The following is a 16,453-nucleotide window of genomic DNA, read 5'->3' on the forward strand; positions in this document are numbered from 1 at the left end:
TCTCTGATCCCTGTCCTCAGACGCCACGGCCACTGCTCTTCATGTCAATGAAATGCCCCATTGACACCACCCAACGCCAGGATATGATGATACCATCTCGATGCACGGACAGGGATTCTTGGATAAAACAGGACACGTGGAGACGTGCAGGTCAAGTGATTTATTGAAGCAAGACGTTGACACCTCTACATTTTCCAGGGAAGGTCAGGTCATCATTGAGCAACAGAGGCAGTGGTAGGAGGGCTAGAGGGAAACCCACTGTTACATGTATTCTTTATTTTGACCTGAAAGAGAAAAAGAAAGAGAGGTGCCTCGGTCATGCTGCCCTGGAGGTGACGGGTTCACACAGAGGGCTGTTCACAACCAAGACCTGAAAGAAACTGCAACCAGCAAACGCCCAGCGGGCACCAGGCAGGATGGCCGTGCGTGTGGGGACTCAATAGTCCTGATGCAGGGACAATGCACCCAGTAGGTCAGGAAAGAGCATGACCACAGCCTGACACATAGGCCCCAGAGACCCCAGAGAGGGGCTCAGGTGTCTGCTGGAGCCAGTAGGAGGGTCAAGGTTGGGGGAGCAGCCTGGGATTTCCTTGCTCTGAGTCCTGGGTCCGAAGACCGGGTGTTTCCTCCAGAGTGGACCCGGGGCTGAGGGACCTGGATGGGGTTTGGGGGGGGAAGTGGGAAAATCTTCCTGCAGGAGATTCCAGCCTCCTGGTGGGAAGTGCAGTCTGGCCGCCCAAGGACTTCTCCCCCCGAGAGTCCGGCTGGTGTGGACATTGGCATGAAACCCGACTTCATTCAGGGCAGAGGAGCTGAGAGACACCTTCCCGTATCTGTGTCCCTCACAGACACCTGAGGAAGGGGTCAGCTCCACAAGGGCCGCAGAGGACATAGCAGGCAGGGTCTGTGCCCACGGGCCCTGATTGGGGAGGACAGGAAAGTGTGGCACAGGGACAGGGCGCCGGCCTTGGCTCTGCAAATGTGCCAGAGCCAGGCGGCCAGTTCTCCATCCTGACAGGGGCGGGGGCCAGCGCTCTCTCTCCACTGTCTCCCCTTCACCACTCCCAGCACTGCCAGGGGATCCCCAGGGGACAGTGCCACTGGGTGAGGGCCACTCTCCCTCCGTCAGGAAAGCTCCCAGGCAGGGAGGCAGCAGCCTCTGGTCTTTCAACATCACCACTGGTTGTCCCTGGTTGTCCTCACTCTGGACACTGTGGGGAACCTGGTGCCCAGGGGGAATCATAAACAAGATGCCCTGTGCAGGCTTAGTCTTTCTCAGCAGGTGTCCTGTTATAATCCACCCTTGGCCCCGGGCACTCTATCAGAGGCGAGCAGAGGGGCAGGGACCCCAACCCTGTGCCCCCCACAGAGCAGCACCCTCCCCTCCCTCCGGGCATGCAGCTGAGCAGGTGGTCCTGGAAAAAAGGAGATATTACCACTACTCCTGCAATTCTTAATTTGTCACCAAAGGAGATCTTGTCTATGCATTTTTTCACTTCAAGTTTGGCCTTGACAGCCTCTGGAGGTGTGTGATACTTCAGAAGTTTCAAATGGAAGACGGAACTGTAATCCAACAGGAAACTTTTTATTTCAGAAACAAGTCCTGCACAGCCTATTGCATTTGCTGGAGTAGAAGAAAAAGAAACACAATTGCAGTAACATAAGTCAGCTTTCCCCATGGCTCCCAGACCTCAGATGGAAGGAACCCCAGGGGACTGTGGTCTCCCCCCAAACTGAGCCAATGTCAGTGCAAACTCCTGCAGTGCTGACCTGCCCGTGATCACAGAGCCAGCAGCAGAGCCAGGATGGAAACAGGCTGACCGGCCCCTACTTCACTTCTCACCCTTTGTCAAGTACACCCAGGCCTTCCCGAGACGCCTGCTTTGTTGAAATTTGCTTTCCCTAGATCTCAGGCATGAAGGTTTGCCTCTAGGAGGGCAATGCCTTCTTTTGTCTTGGGCACTGGGGGAGAGGCAATGTTAGCAATCAGTCTTTCCCATGAAGGGCGAGGTCAGATCTTACCAGAGATCAGAGGGGGGTCCATCTGGAGAGGAGTGAGGGAAACTATGAAAGGAGGGGAGACGCCCTTTTCTGACTAAGTTTAACACTGGGGTTTTGTCGGTGGGTGAAGACTCCTACAAAGCTTATGAAGAGAACTCTGGAAGCTTCATGCATCTGAAGCTGAAACACAGATCACCTCTGGCTCTCGGATTCTGCATTGACGGACAGAGTTCCTGGGGCGGGGAGGCAGGAACTGGGGCCTACTTTCCTCCCACTGGGATTGTACCGAGACCTGAAGTGACCCCTTTTCCTGCTCTGCATTCTCCACCCCACCCAGGGCTTTGTAACCACCTGCAGCTCCAAAGGCGCCCCTGCAGGGCCCAATCCCACCTGGTCAGACAGCGGCTGTGCAGGGCTGAGGGGTGGGGAGAGGGGCCGCTCGGGGAAGGGGAGGAGGTGCCGAAAGTCAGGTGCAGGAGACAGGCTCAGAGGGCCTCTGTTCCGTCCCGTCCCGAGGGCACGAGCACACGGCCCTTCTGTTGGCGGAAAGTCTGCAGTTTGCCTAGAAACACTGCAGTTGCAGCCTGGCGACTGCGCTGCTTCTGCACATCCTGGCTGGGCTCCTGCAGGAGCAGGATGTGTGGCCTCAGTGAGTGCTGCTGACCCTCAGGCCACGGGAACACTGATGACTCGAGACTCAGACAACAGCGGCTCTTCCTGAGCTGAGCACCGGCCTGCGGGAACCTTCCATGGGTCTGAATCTAGTTCAACAGCCTTGGACTCGATGGCACCTAAAAGACTCTGGACAGAGACCGTCTGGGGAGACCAGAGTTGGCCTCTGACTATTCGTGTCACTCATGGTCACAGCTTCTCCTGCTGTAGCTGGAAAGCCAAGGGTGGGGGAGACTTGAAGAGATGGAGCCTTTGTTCGAGGTCCCAGCACTGCCAAGCAGCAGAACGCGGATTCACAAGCAAGTTTTATTACGTTCTCTTGCTTCCCGGACACAGACCATGGGTGGGAAGGGGTCTTCCACTGGAAAAGAGTTAAAACTTTTCTGGAACAATTTCCTGTAAAAGCCCCATACATTGGGAATGGATACAATGAGCCCTGGGCTTTTGGTGGCCGGTCCACACGGGGAGTGAAGCTAAGGATTCTGATGTGTTCCCCACTCTCCCCAAGCAGCCCCCTAGGTCAGAGGGTTACGCACTGGCCCGCTGGTGTCCGATCAGAAATGCTACTCACCCCTATGGCAGTGAAGGGGCAGAGTGACCAGCAGGACAGGCAGGAACAGTCTCATGGCTGATTTTGCTTTGAGATCCGCTTTAGGCAACAATGAGCAGTTGGGAGCTGGACTCAGCATCCTGGGGAGCCCGGGGCTATTTGTACCTAGTGAGCCTCCCTGGTCCTGCCCACAAAGGACGTTACAGGTCACAAGGCCTGGCCTCCAGCCCTCCCTTCCTCACTGAGTGACCGTCTCATCCACGGTCCCACCCTAGTGACTATGCCAGAGGGAGGCATTGCTGGCACTGTGCACGTCTGCCTTGCAGCACAGACTGAGGCTGAACTTTGACAAATGTGTAATCACTTGATCGATGGAAGCCCCTGGGATTTAGTGCTTTAGGTGCAGTCAGTGTCTGGTGTTGGTCCTTTGTCTCAGCGCCTGCGTGTGAGGAACGCATGTGTGGGGAAAGGGTCATTTTGCCTGGGCCTAATGGTGTCACGAACCCAGAGGTGTTTTGAGAAGTAGGAGGGAGTTCAAGACAGGATTCAGCCTTGCTTTGCCTGAGTCACTTCTCTCACTAGCTCTGTTGCTCTCCCTGCACCTCGGGTCAGGGACAGAGAGTACCCAGGGAGGAGCCTAGCCCTGGTGAGCAGGGCATAGCCTGCACATGACATGGGTGGATCCGGGAACCTGAGGCCCTGAGCACTGCCCAGATGGCCCGGGGGGTTGGGGGTGATGAGGGGAGGACAATACTTTTCCTGAGACAGGATCAAAGCTGGACTACGGATGGTAAGGAGCAGAGGACCTTTCAGATTCTCTGGCCTTCAGTCATGGGGTCTGTAATGAATGATTCAGTTCTAGTGTGTGTGCGGGTGTGTGTGAGGAACGCATGTGTGATGTGAGTCTCTCTAGAGTCTCCATTCTAATCAATAACCAAAAAGGAACTTTAGGTTTGCAGCTTCTTTATTGAAATGAAAATGTATGTGAGGTTTCAACAACTGTCTTGCAGGCTGAAGATCAAAAGACAAAAAAGAAAGCTTGGTGTGGTTTCCACCCATTGACAGCCGGTTTCTGACATCTCTGCAGTCTGAGCCAAAGGTCTGGTGGGAAGTTAATACGTAGCACACCATTTACTGTCATATATTGTTTCCTGGAAAACAGAAGCAGAGACATCACTCACATTTCAATTCCCCTTACAAAGGAAAATCCTGAAAGACAAACATGGCCTCTCATTGTTTTCCTGGACTTGTCCACAGCCATCGACAGAGAGCTGGTGCTGAAAGCCAAGTCAAAATGATCTCATTTGTTCTGTTGCTCAGGAGACATTTCCTGACGCCAAAGACGTGCTGCTGCTTCCAGATCTGGTCCCCATCAGGGATCCCTTTGATGATCTTATCTGCATGTCTCCTCTTCCTTGAAATAACATATCCAATAAATATGCTGTGTTATCACTTTTCAGTATCTCAGCCCAAGCCCAAGAACATGTGCATTTTGGGATCCTGCACGGCCTACATGTAGAAAGAGAGCAGACAGACTGAGGCCTCCCACGTCCCTGTGGCTACAGACCTTGGGAGACGTGCACTCCAGTGACTTGTCTGACCTGGGTTTTCAAAGGAAAATCCCATCACCTTTCACTGAAGGGCTTGTTAGTGTTTTCAAACTGTAATTATGGTAAATACATGTAACATAAATATGACCATTTTCACCACTTTAAAGGTACAGTTTAGTCGTGTTAAGAACATTCACCCTGCAGAGCAACCAACCTCCAGGACCTTCTCACCTTGCTGCAGTGCAGCGCCAGACCCTGAACAGCTCCCGGTTTCCTCACCACCCGCCCTGGAGACCACAGTTCTACCTCTGTTTCTCAGGGATCACCTGCTACACAAAATGCAATATTTCTCTTTTCGTGACTGGCTTTTTTTTTTTTTAATCAAAGTTCCTCCAGATTTATCCATGTTGTCAGAAACCCTGTGTCAGAAAATTCTGAGCAATGTAGACTTTTATCTTTGTGCTGTGGCAATATTTCTAACTTGTTACCCTGGAATGTTTTCAGTTGTATGTTAGGGCAGGGAATGAATACTAGAAAAAAAACTAAACAACACCTGTTCTAAATAGAAAAGATCTCATTGTTTAACTACTGATTTTTGCTTTCAACAATTCCATCACCCATGGTGGATGCATAGCCATGGTGTCCTCTTGTCACTCATGGGGCTTTAATTCATGGTCAAGAAATGCACTCACTCACACTAGCAAACTGTGGTTGCTTGAAGGTGCTTTGGGGGTGGCAGTAATAAGACGGAAGGCATCTTCCTGAAATGGAATTTTCTGCACTCTTGAAAATTCTTTAAATTGTTTCAGTAGTTGCTTTGATGAACAAGAGTATTTTGTTTGTTTGCTGATCACTCTTACAAGTGAGGGTCTTCTTGAGAATCAGGTGTCTCTGAGAGGCTGAGAGGTAGGTAGGCCTCTGCTCAAGCCCTCTTTCCCCTCTCCATGCGTCACTCACTACAGAATCCACAATGTGAGCAGGCAAACCAACCCCAGCCCTTGGGTGGCTTTCTGGATGTCAAAGTATTCACACTCACCAACAACTAAATTCACTGATATAATGGCGTGTGATCGACACTTGCTTTCAAAAGGCAACAACCTGGGAGCCTGCTTGTCCCTGTGCAGTGCTGTAAAAGCTGTTAGGAACAAACCAAGATTACCATCATCACTCTGACGTTGTCCAGAGTTTCGTTACTCTGGCTGAGAAAGCATTGCTTCACTTCCTTTAGGGCATTGGCGGTGGCATCATCTGGTATGAACTCTTGAAGATCTTGGATGTACTGTGTTTCGTCCACTGTAGGATCAATGGCCTTTTCGATCACATCCTCCAAAGTGGGGCAGCCAGAGCCTGGGGAGGAAGTGCACAAAAGCAGGCTGGAGCACAGAGGTACCACATCCTTGTTGGACATAGCGACGATGCCTGTCCTCCTCTTACACCCCAGTAGAGACAGATATTCAGAGAGATTATGGGCAATGGTCTGAGCCCTCAATTCTAGGAGAGTAATCTCAGGATCTGAGATTTTCTTTAAGCCCTAAAACATCTGCCTCCTTGCCCCCGACCACCGCCACTCCCAGCTGCCTGGCTTCCACAGCCCAGAAACCAAACACTATGTAACCGCGAACAAGGAAGACACCAGAGAAATGAGATGCTCTGCACTGGGGTCTGGGGGCAGGAGATCTTCCACAGGGGGCCCGACAAAGGCCTGCACCCACGGCCTGGCCCTGTCAGCACTCACCGGCATAACAGGACAGGGGGAGGGCAGCCAGCATGAGGACTGTCACCAGCTTCATGGTTCAAGCAGCTGTTGTTGGCCGGTCACTCCGATGTGGCAGGGAAGCAGAGACTGACTCACTTTGGAGGAGAGGGCCCAGACTCCTCCTTTTATTCTCCTGGTGGGCACCCGAATCCCTGCCAATGACGGCGGAATGCGTCACCAGATAAACCTGGCACTGGGCCCCAGGAAGGACTCGAGAATCAACTGGAACCCAGCCAGCCTGTGCTCTGTTTGTAGAAACCAAGGAGACAGAACCTTTAAAAACCCTTAGAAATTTCAGAGCTGCAATAGTGGAAATGACATTAGGTGAAATTAATGCTGAAGGCCTTGCTAAATAAAAGCAAATTACGCCCTGAGCCTGTGCTGTCATTTTTGTTTTATTGTTATTGGGGTCCTCACTACCTCTCTCTCCTCCTGCAGGTCTCCCTCCCCTTGCCACTCCTGCTCTCCCCTTGACCTCGTCCTCTCCCCACACCCCCGAGACTCCTCTTTTTGGTCTATTTCTTCAAGGTGCAAAACTCTTCCTACCCTCTTTCTGCTCCTCCTGAGTCATGAGAAACCTAGGCTGGGTGTGATACCACATAGTGCCTGTGGAGGGCAGACGTTCCACACCCATAGACTTGATCCGTCAGGTACCTTGTCGGAAAAGAGTAATAATTCCTCACCTTCTTTGAAGGCTATTTTTACAAAGGCTATCTCATTTAGTTATGTGAATTTCATAAATTTAGTTATAAATGTAGAGTTAATTTTTGTTTAGTTTTGTTAGCGTTCTGGGTTTTTTGTTCGTCCGATTCAGTAGCTGACGTGAGAAGTAGAATTACAGGTGCTTAAGGGAGGCGGCGCTGAATGGTGGGTCTGGGCTCCTGCAGATGTGGAATGAATCTTGGATGCAGCTGCTCATCATGAAGTGTCTTTGGGGAAGTTGGTACTAGTTGTCCCGAGCTTCCCTTTGCTCTTTTCTAAAGGGGGCATAACGATGCCAAGCCTGGTTTTGTAAGAATGGCAGAAAGTCAGTGCACAAGCCCAGCACAGGGCATAGAAAGGGTGATCGTGACTAAATCAGAGGTTTTCATCTGCTCACCTATCATCCACCCATCCATCCATCCATCCATTAATCTAGCCATTCATCTATCATACATCCTTCCATCCATTCATTTATCCATCCATGTTCATAACAACCATGATTACCCTATGACTAAGCCCTGTGCTACGTGTCACAGATTCAGTTGTAGGAACAAGTTAGACCAGAACCTTGCACTTCTGCAGCTTACCTCTAACAGGAAGTCAACACACAAGCCTGCAATAGAATATGACATAAAGGGAAAGTGATTGTGTCATGAACAACAGAAAAACCACTAGGGCAGCATCCTGCAAGGAGGTCCAGGCAGGCTATCAGGCCAGGACTTTTTAGCTTGCATGAGTGAAGAGTGAAATCTGGGGGATCATCTGGGGAAGAATGTTCTGGGCAAGTACAGAGGCCCTGAGCGCAGATGGCACTTGGCAAGGTAAAGGAAGCATGGAAAGCGTGCCTCTTGGTGTCAGAGAGGGACAGGACAGCCTCATAAGATACAAAAACCACATCAGTTTACCAGGGATGGTATGAAGGACAAAGAGAGACGACATTGGCTTAGAGTAAAGAAAAAAGAAACTAGTGTGAAACACTGAGAGATGATCCAATAAGTAGTTGCCTGTGAATGCATTATTCTCTGTCTGGATTATTTCAGACTCATTTCTTTCCATCATTCAGCTGGATTCTAAGTTGTCAAGAACAATATTGATTTAGGAAAAAGCTAGGCATAAACAAGGATGTGTTCTTATGTGTGTACTTTCTGCCAGGTGACAGTGGTTGGCGATCTTCATTCCAAAAGCAAGTGAAAGATGTTCGTAAAGAAATGGAAGACTGTCTCCTTGAACAGGACTCAGTGAGGACTTTGTCTGGTGCCCCCATGGTTATGGACCTGCCCTGTTGTCTGCTGCGACGTTGGACCCTTCACAGGTTTCTGCGACAGCAACCAAAAACAGGATTCTCCTGAGTGAGCAAACTGAGATGTGTGGTCTCCCCACCATGAGTTAGGTATACCATTTCTCACGAGCTGCACACAATGGGACAAGAGAAGTCAAGTAACCTGACCAAGGGCACACAGCTAATGGGTGGCAGAGCCAGGTAAGGAACCAGGTGTTCTGGCACCAGAGACAGTTTTCAACACTATTGACCTCCTTAGTTTCACCCTGATGGACCTTCACTTTCTGATTCAGATGGATTCTCATGACCTTGACTTGCCCAACTGCCCTATGTGGACTCTAGGTAGATTTCTGTGTAGGCCCCACAGTTTTCTGTTCGGGTCTTGGCTCCATGTGAAGTCTACTTCTCCACTGTCCTTGCCTGAGTCCCTTTAGCTTGAAACTCAGTATTTATTCCTGATGCCACATCACAGACAGCCAACTTCTTTTGTTCTATTGTGGCTGTGAATCTCTAGGGATCACCTTCTCCAGACCCATGGCTCTTTTTGAGTACCTTCCTCCTGGCAACCAGCACCTGACCCTATGACTCTTTCCTCCCTGTTCAGGTCCTACAGGGCATGACCTGAACCCCTGGGTTTTGAGTGAGTGACATTAGTGATAAAGTAGGTGTTTAATTAGTTGTTGTATAACTGTTTTTTGGGACAGATTTTGAGATTCTACAAAGAAGTCTCTGATTATATAACATGTTTTATTACTGGGTCTATTTAGAAAGAGAAGCTCATTTCAAATACAAACTCTAATAAAGGCAAGTCTCGTTCACAGCACTAAACCCAGGCATCAGCCTGACATCCTGGTGCTAACACCACATACTTTATGTTTCTGGAGAGAACTGTGGGATCAGCATAGGGCCAGGTTAGGAGAGCAAGAAGTTGGAGCTCTGACATCCAGGGCCTGGGCCACCTCAGTTCTTCTGTTCCCTGGAAGTAAACATTAGCTTGATCCAATCTAACCCGGATCCATCTAATGACTATGGACAAGGAGCCAGATTTGGAAGCTGAGTCAGGATCAGTTGTCACCTCCAGCTAATTCTCCTTGGCTCATTCACTAAAACCCTGAACTTTACACAACTTGACATTTATACAAAATGTGTGGTTATATATTTAATTCCCCACACATTTGACAGTTGATATGGTTCATTTGATTTCTACACCATGAGCTTCTTTCTTCTGTTACTAATTTTTCCTCCAGCTCATGTCCACTTTTTCTCGATATTTGTAGGCTTCAATAGTGGGAACTTCTGGCCCTTTGGGGCATCAAAAGAGGAATATGGGAGATCTAATAATGTGTATTTCTAATTTCCAGAACTGTAATTCTCTACTGGAGCTGATTTTCTCTCTTTTTGCATGCACTCTGTTGACATTTGTTCATGTCCGGAGATACTGTGCTGTCCCCACAGGGTAGGGATGTGCCCCTGGTAGCAAATGGGTGAGACCAGGTTTGGTGCTAAACAGCCTGCGATGCCCAGGACATCCACTCGGAAAACAACCCTCCTACGTCCCATGGTACTAGAGCTGTGGTTGAGTCACCCAGTGACAGAGAAATCTCTGAAAGCATGTGTCCTCATGAAGTGCTGGGCGTTTTCATACTTGGTGGACAATGAGTGGAGCCTTGATGCAGAACAATGCCGACAGGAGTGTGGGCACTTGTGTTCTCTTATGCTTGCAGCTCAGCTTCATGGTTGAGACTTTGCCAGGCTTGTCCTCACTCCTGGAGGGCCTCACTCTCTCCTTTCTTTCTTCCTCCTTCACTTTGTCCTTCAACATCCAACTCAGTTCTCACCACCTCTCAGAGTTTTTCTTCCTGGACAATGTAAGCTCATAAGGACTTTGTTTTCCTTGATTGTCTATAGGCCTCTAATTGCTATGAAAGAAACTCCTTCTAGTGACATACTTCATATATCTATTCACTTCTCTGTCTTATGTCTTGTCATTTCACATGATAATCAATTGCTTGAGGGAATCAATTAATCCTTCACCAAAGTACATCCATAGTCTCCTAAGTTGGTTGCGTGTAGGTTCCAAGTTGACCTGACATGATTTGCAGCAATTCACCTATTTTTTGCCAAATTTTGACCCCAACATTTTTTGTCTTTTTCTTCAATCCTGTCTTTTCTTTTCACTTCTGTCTTAAAAATTCCTATAATTTCATAAATTTTTATTTTGAAATAATGGTGTAGGAGCATTGTTCCAAAGAGTAAATACTGAGAGACAACATCCATGAGACGCTTCTTCACTGTGTCTTCTTGTGTGGAAATGTCTCTGAGGAGTACAGATTCATCTGTAAGCACATAGCTTATGTCCTGTGCTTACTGGATTCCATGTCGTGGTTTTTTTCATCTATGTCTCTTTGTAGAGCCTATGCTCTCCACCCTTTGAGAGCAAGCTCACTGGAGATAAAACTCTTCAAGATTTGCACTTCTGAAATATCTTTGTGTATCTTCAAGCTTAAATGCTAGCTGACCGCATATAGAATTCTATTCATATTCAATTATAGGTTAGAGCCTTGGAATTTTCAGGATTACTTTGTGTCTCCCAATCTTGTGTTGATTCAGTTTTAAACCCATCCTTGCATGTGACTCAGTGTTTCATTCTGAATGAATCTCATGTCTTCAGGACACTGTTTCCAAGTCACACAAATGTGTTATGATGCGGGGAATGGGTGAGCTAGTCCATTTCATTTTTTTCATGTGGGGAAATTTTCTTGATGTGTTTCTTTGGTGACTTTCCTCCCACCCTGATCTTTCTCATTTTGGAAACCTGTTAGTTGGGCCTCCTGAATGGATGACCTATCATGCTTTTCTTTTTCTTCATATTTCTGTTCTTTATCCTAATGTACCTATAGTTTTGTTACACTATTTGGTTTTTCTTCCAAATACTTTAAATTTTCCCAGATGTCATTTATTGTATTTCTCCAAAGCACCTTGTTTTACTTTGAATGTTTATTAACAATGAAGACAACAGCAGATCATAGTAATCTGAGCTTTCTGAAGACCTCCAAAGGTGTCCCCTGAGAGAAAGTTCTTTCTGGCACAGAGAACTTAGTCCAGTCTCAAAAGAATATGAGTGCATTAAGAACTTGCTTAATGTTTTATGTCCTCAATCTGTCAGAAATGATGGTGAGCGTCTGGGAGAGGAAAAGTAGAATGAAAGGGGGCAGAGGAAGGAGAGTGTTCATTTGGACACAAGGTGAAGTTCTGATTACTTTATACACCTGAATATACTGATTTCTAAATGGAGACAATGAGTTTCACATTATAGGAATGGAGAGTGACTGAAAGTTTGTTTGAAGTAAGCTTAAGCCAAAACCAGAGCTTTGGGCTGGGAATATTCAGCCTGTCACTGAGTGTACATGGGATGGGGAGGAAAGATGTGTGAGGAGCAGAATGAGCCTGAGAGTGACAGCACTTGCCAGGAAAGGAGCAGAGGCTCACAGGTAAAATGAAGACTCTGCAGAAGCCAGTCTTTAACCTGGTTAAACTCGATTTGTGAGTTTGAGCAAGAGTCTCTAAAATTTGATCGTATCATCAACAAGGAAAACCCAGGAGACAAATCAAGCAGAGAGTTGACAGCTGACATGATTTGAAGTGAGATGGGGACAGTGCTGAAGGAAAGTGTCCAGGGGGTTGAGATGCAGGCCCTGTTCCCACTTGCAGGTATCTTTCTGCTGCCTCTCAGAACTCTATGGTCTGTGCAGACTTTGTGTGTTTGGTAAAATGCATACAGCATAAAATTTACCATTTTCACCTAATTTATGTGTGGAATTCTCTGCCATTGGGTACACTCATGATCTTTTATTTTACCACTTTCCATTTCCAGATTCACTCCAAACAGGGTCTCTACCCATTGGATCATCACTCTTCAGCCTCTCCTCCAGCCCCACCTTTGGAGCCCTGCATGATCTCACCCCCCACACTGTCAGCAGCTCACAAAAGAAAATGTCCCTGCACAAGACCCAAAGCCTATTATCATTTTAACAGTGAAACTAAGGAATGACCTGCAGCTGCCAGGCTTGCAGAACTAGAGGAGTGTCCAAGGAAAGGTCTCCAGGTGACTCCCTGGTGTGCAGGGAGTCTCTGACTGTTGTACACGGTCTTGGTGTTACCCCCAGTTCAATGAGGCAGCAGCCTCCACAGTCACTGGTGCTGCATGTGCAAGAGGTGGAGGTGATGAATGGGGACCATGCAGGCTCTACCTGCGGAGACACCCACACGTTAGTCCTGGAGTGGAGCTGGGGTATCACTTGCTTTTGAAATCTTCCCAGTTAGCTGTGAGAAGACACAGAGCCAGGCTTGAGGGGCAGTGGGTAGGACATTCTTTGTTCCCATGTCCAATGATGGTCACAGTCTTTCCCTTCCTGGAGTGTAGTCAGGACTCAGTGAGATAGAACCTGTAAGCCTCCCTGGACAAGGTCCACCCCATAGGCTGCCCGATGCACGTAAACTCTGAAGTAGTTTAGAAATAATGATAATGGTTGATAACATTTGTTTTTATATTATTAATTTATTCAATATGTTCTCAAAACAACTCTGTGATATGAATACTACAACACAGAAAGATACAGTGATAACACAAGGGTGACTATGCCTTTCATGTGCATGTCTGTATGAAGGTCTGTCTGTGTCTGTGTGGGTGTCTCATTGTGCGTGTGTCTGGGCTTAGTGTGTATGTGTGTGTGTGTGTGTGTGTGTGTGTGTGTGTGTGTGTGTAAATGTGTATCTATCTGTGTGTCATTGAATATAAACTTGCTTCTGTGTATAAAAGTTTATTTTAAGGGGTGAGAGTCAGAGAGGGCTCCTTCAAGAAGGAGATATTTAATGGACCTTACAGATAGGGTGGTCAGCTGTCCTCTACAGAGAACAATGTGGAGGCAGAGGGTCCACGACATGTCCATGGGCAGTAGTGTGACCCAAGGTAAAGCATGAGTGACTGGCATAAAGACAACCATGGCTGGGCACAGATTTTGTTTGAGCAGGGAGATGAGGTGGGAGTGGTGCCAGGGACAAGTTGTGGAAAGCCTTGTGTGCAACGCCAAAGGGGGCCCTCTTCCTGCCAGAGCCAGTCCACTCCCTGTTTCTCAGGCTCTTGCCAGAGCCCCAAGAATCCTGTGTCCACCCAGCATAGGAAGTAGACTGAATACATAATGTATTTCAGAAAATAGAGACTAATTAGAGTACATATGCTTCCCGACGTGATAAAAATACACACTTATTGTAAAAGCATTGGACAGAACTGATAATCGTAGGTAGTCCTCTCTGCTATTGTCTCCATCAGCGTTTGTACAAATATACCCTTTATAATGGGAGAATAAGTAGAGAACTAATACTAAGTCCTCTTACTTGAAACATTGAGTATTTCAGGGTGACAGAAGTAAGGTAGGATTCCCACTTTGTTGTCAGAGGTTACTGTGGTGCCAATGAGAAATCCTACTGCAGGAAGGGTATCTCTGACCCCAGGAGACCGTTTAGGGGACTTTGACACAAGCCAGAAGGGACTAGGCCTGGACTATGATGAAAGTTGTGCAGTTGGAAAGGACAGAATGTTCCAAGGATGCTGGGGCCATGGAGGAGACACAACTTAGTGGACTCTTAGGTATCATAAAGCAGGAGAGCTGCAGTTGGAACTCTGACATCCAGGGCCTGGGCCACTTCAGTCCTTCAATTTCCTAGAAGTAAACATTAGCTTGATCCAATCTAACCCGGATCCGTCTAATGATTTGGGTCATGGAACCGGATTTGGAAGCTGAGTCAGGATCAGTTGTTACCTCCAGCCTATTCTTTTTGGCTCATTCACTAAAACCCTGAACTTTACACAGCTTGATGTTTATACAAAATGTGTGGTTATATATTTAATCCCCATACACATGTGACAGTTCATATGGTTCATTCAATTTCTACACCATTATCTTCTCTAATCTGTCACTAATTTCTCTACAGCTAATGCCCACATTGTCTCACTGACTGTGGCCTCCAGAATGGGAACCTCTGGCCTTTATGTGTGTCACAGTGAAAATGTTGGCAATCTAGTAATACTTATTTATTTATTTATTTATTCATTTATTTATTTATCTTTATTTTTGAAAGTATTACAAATGTCCCATTTTCTTCCTCCATTGACCCCCTCCACCCTCCTCCAAACCGCTCCCCTGGATAATAATGCATATTTCCAATGCTAGAACTGAGATTCTCTAGTGGGCCTGATTTTCTCCCTCCTTGCACTCAACCCTGTGTACATTTGTCCATGTCCAGAGATATTTTGATGTCCCCACAGGGTGGGTGATGTGCTATTTGCATCAAATTGCTAAGACCAGATTTGACACCCAGTGATAGAGAATTCGCTGAAAGCATTTGTCCTTTGGCAGAGAGAGGTTATCTCCCACTCAGCAGACACTGAGTGGAGCCTCGATGCAGAACAATGCCGACAGGAGTGTGGGCACTTGTGTCCTCTAGTGCTTTCAGCTCAGCTTCACGGTCAAGACTTTGCCAGGCTTGTCCTCGCTCCTGGAGGGCCTCGCTTTCTCCTTTCTGTCTTCCTCCTTGACTTTGCGTTTTAACATCCAACTCACTCCTCACATCCTCACAGAGTTTTTCTTCCTGGACAATGCTTTGTCTTCCGAAGATCTGACAGTTTTCCCAGAACTACTTGTTTTGCTGTGAGTATTTATGAATCATGAAGTCAACAGCAGATCATAGTGATCTTAGCTTTCTGAAGACCCCTGAATGTATCCCCTGAGAGAAAGTTCTTTCTGGCCCAGAGAACTTAGACCAGTCTCCAAAGAATATGTGTCAATTAAGAAGTTGCTTGTCTTCTTTTTCTCTCTATTTTTATACCCTCAAAGTGTCAGAAACAAGGTTGGCATGTGGGAGAGAAAAAGTAGAATTAAAAGGGAGAGAGGAAGGGGAGGTGTTCACTTTAACACAAGGTGAAGTTTTGATGGTCATTCAGGCCTGCACATAGTAATTTTGAATGGAGACAATGAGTTTCATATTCTAAGAATGGAGAGCCATTGAAAGTTTGCTTGAATTAAGCTTATGACAAAACCAGTGCTTTGGGTGGGGAATATAGAGCTTGTCCAAGAGCTTAAGTGGGATGGGGAGGGAAGATGTGTGAGGAGCAGAGTGAGACTGACAGTGACAGCACTTGCCAGGGAAGGAGTAGAGGCTCACAGGTAAAGCAAAGAGTCTTCAGAAGACAGTTCTGTAACCTGGTTAAACTCCATTTGTGAGTTTCAAGCAGAGTTTCTAAAACTTGTCACATTGTCAATAAGGAAAACCCGGGAGGCACATCAAACAGAGAGTTGTTCTTCAAACAACTCTGTTATATGAACACCACATCACAGAAAGATACAGTGATAGCAGAGGGATGACTATACCTATCTGTATATATGTCTCTGTGTGTACATGTCTGTGTGAATGCATGTGTCTGTCTGTGTGAATGTCTGTGTGAATGTCTGTATGTGTCTTATTGTGTACATCTCAGGGGTGTGTGTGTGTGTGTGTGTATAAAATGTGTATCTGTGTGCGTTGTTGAGTGTAAATTATGTCTGTGTATAAAGGTTTTTTTAGGGGGCAAGAGTCAGATAGGGCACCATCAAGAAGGAGACGTGAAGTGGACCTTATAGGTGGGGTGGTCGGCTGTCCTCTACAGGGAACAGTGTGGAGGCAGAGGGACCAGGACATGCCCACGGGCAGTGGTGTGACCGAAGGTAAAGCATGGCTGAATGGCATATAGACAACCATGGCTGGGCACATATACTGGGTGAGCATGGAGCTAAGGTGAGAGGGTGCCAGGAATGGGCCTTGCAAGGCCTTGTGTACAAAGCCAGACGGGGCCCTGGTCCTCCCCATGCAGTTCCACTCCCTGTTTCTCAGGCTGTTGCAAGAGCCCC

At 47.4% G+C, this 16,453-nt stretch overlaps 2 protein-coding genes across 2 annotated transcripts; both read right to left on the bottom strand.

The window, feature by feature from the left end:
- Nucleotides 1–436: 436 nt before the first annotated feature.
- Nucleotides 437–3,299, bottom strand: LOC148092081 (secretoglobin family 1D member 1-like). Its single transcript, XM_087822299.1, has 3 exons — nucleotides 3,245–3,299; nucleotides 1,437–1,624; nucleotides 437–496 (listed from the first exon to the last, which is right to left on the bottom strand). The coding sequence occupies exons 1-3, from the start codon at nucleotides 3,297–3,299 to the stop codon at nucleotides 437–439; spliced, it is 303 nt and encodes a 100-aa protein (XP_087678425.1).
- A 1,036-nt stretch (nucleotides 3,300–4,335) lies between these two features.
- On the bottom strand, nucleotides 4,336–6,563 carry LOC148092082 (mammaglobin-A-like). The gene is made up of 3 exons (XM_087822397.1): nucleotides 6,509–6,563; nucleotides 5,933–6,120; nucleotides 4,336–4,374 (listed from the first exon to the last, which is right to left on the bottom strand). Exons 1-3 carry the CDS (start codon nucleotides 6,561–6,563, stop codon nucleotides 4,336–4,338), a joined length of 282 nt encoding a protein of 93 aa, XP_087678523.1.
- Between the last annotated feature and the right edge of the window lie 9,890 nt (nucleotides 6,564–16,453).

Source organism: Miniopterus natalensis, chromosome 11 (assembly GCF_054644295.1).
Source record: "Miniopterus natalensis isolate mMinNat1 chromosome 11, mMinNat1.hap1, whole genome shotgun sequence".
NCBI classification, from domain to species: Eukaryota; Metazoa; Chordata; class Mammalia; order Chiroptera; family Miniopteridae; genus Miniopterus; species Miniopterus natalensis.

Excerpts from the sequence above, each read along its gene's own strand:
- LOC148092082 (XM_087822397.1), bottom strand. The coding sequence starts at position 6,563 with ATGAAGCTGGTGACAGTCCTCATGCTGGCTGCCCTCCCCCTGTCCTGT. Across the intron at positions 6,121-6,508 it reads CCCCCTGTCCTGTTATGCCG|GCTCTGGCTGCCCCACTTTG; the intron begins GTGAGTGCTGAC and ends CTTCCTCCCCAG. Across the intron at positions 4,375-5,932 it reads ACAACGTCAGAGTGATGATG|GAAACAATATATGACAGTAA; the intron begins GTAATCTTGGTT and ends TCTGTTTTCCAG.
- LOC148092081 (XM_087822299.1), bottom strand. The coding sequence starts at position 3,299 with ATGAGACTGTTCCTGCCTGTCCTGCTGGTCACTCTGCCCCTTCACTGC. Across the intron at positions 1,625-3,244 it reads GCCCCTTCACTGCCATAGGG|CAAATGCAATAGGCTGTGCA; the intron begins GTGAGTAGCATT and ends CTTCTACTCCAG. Across the intron at positions 497-1,436 it reads TAAGAATTGCAGGAGTAGTG|GCTGTGGTCATGCTCTTTCC; the intron begins GTAATATCTCCT and ends CCTATGTGTCAG.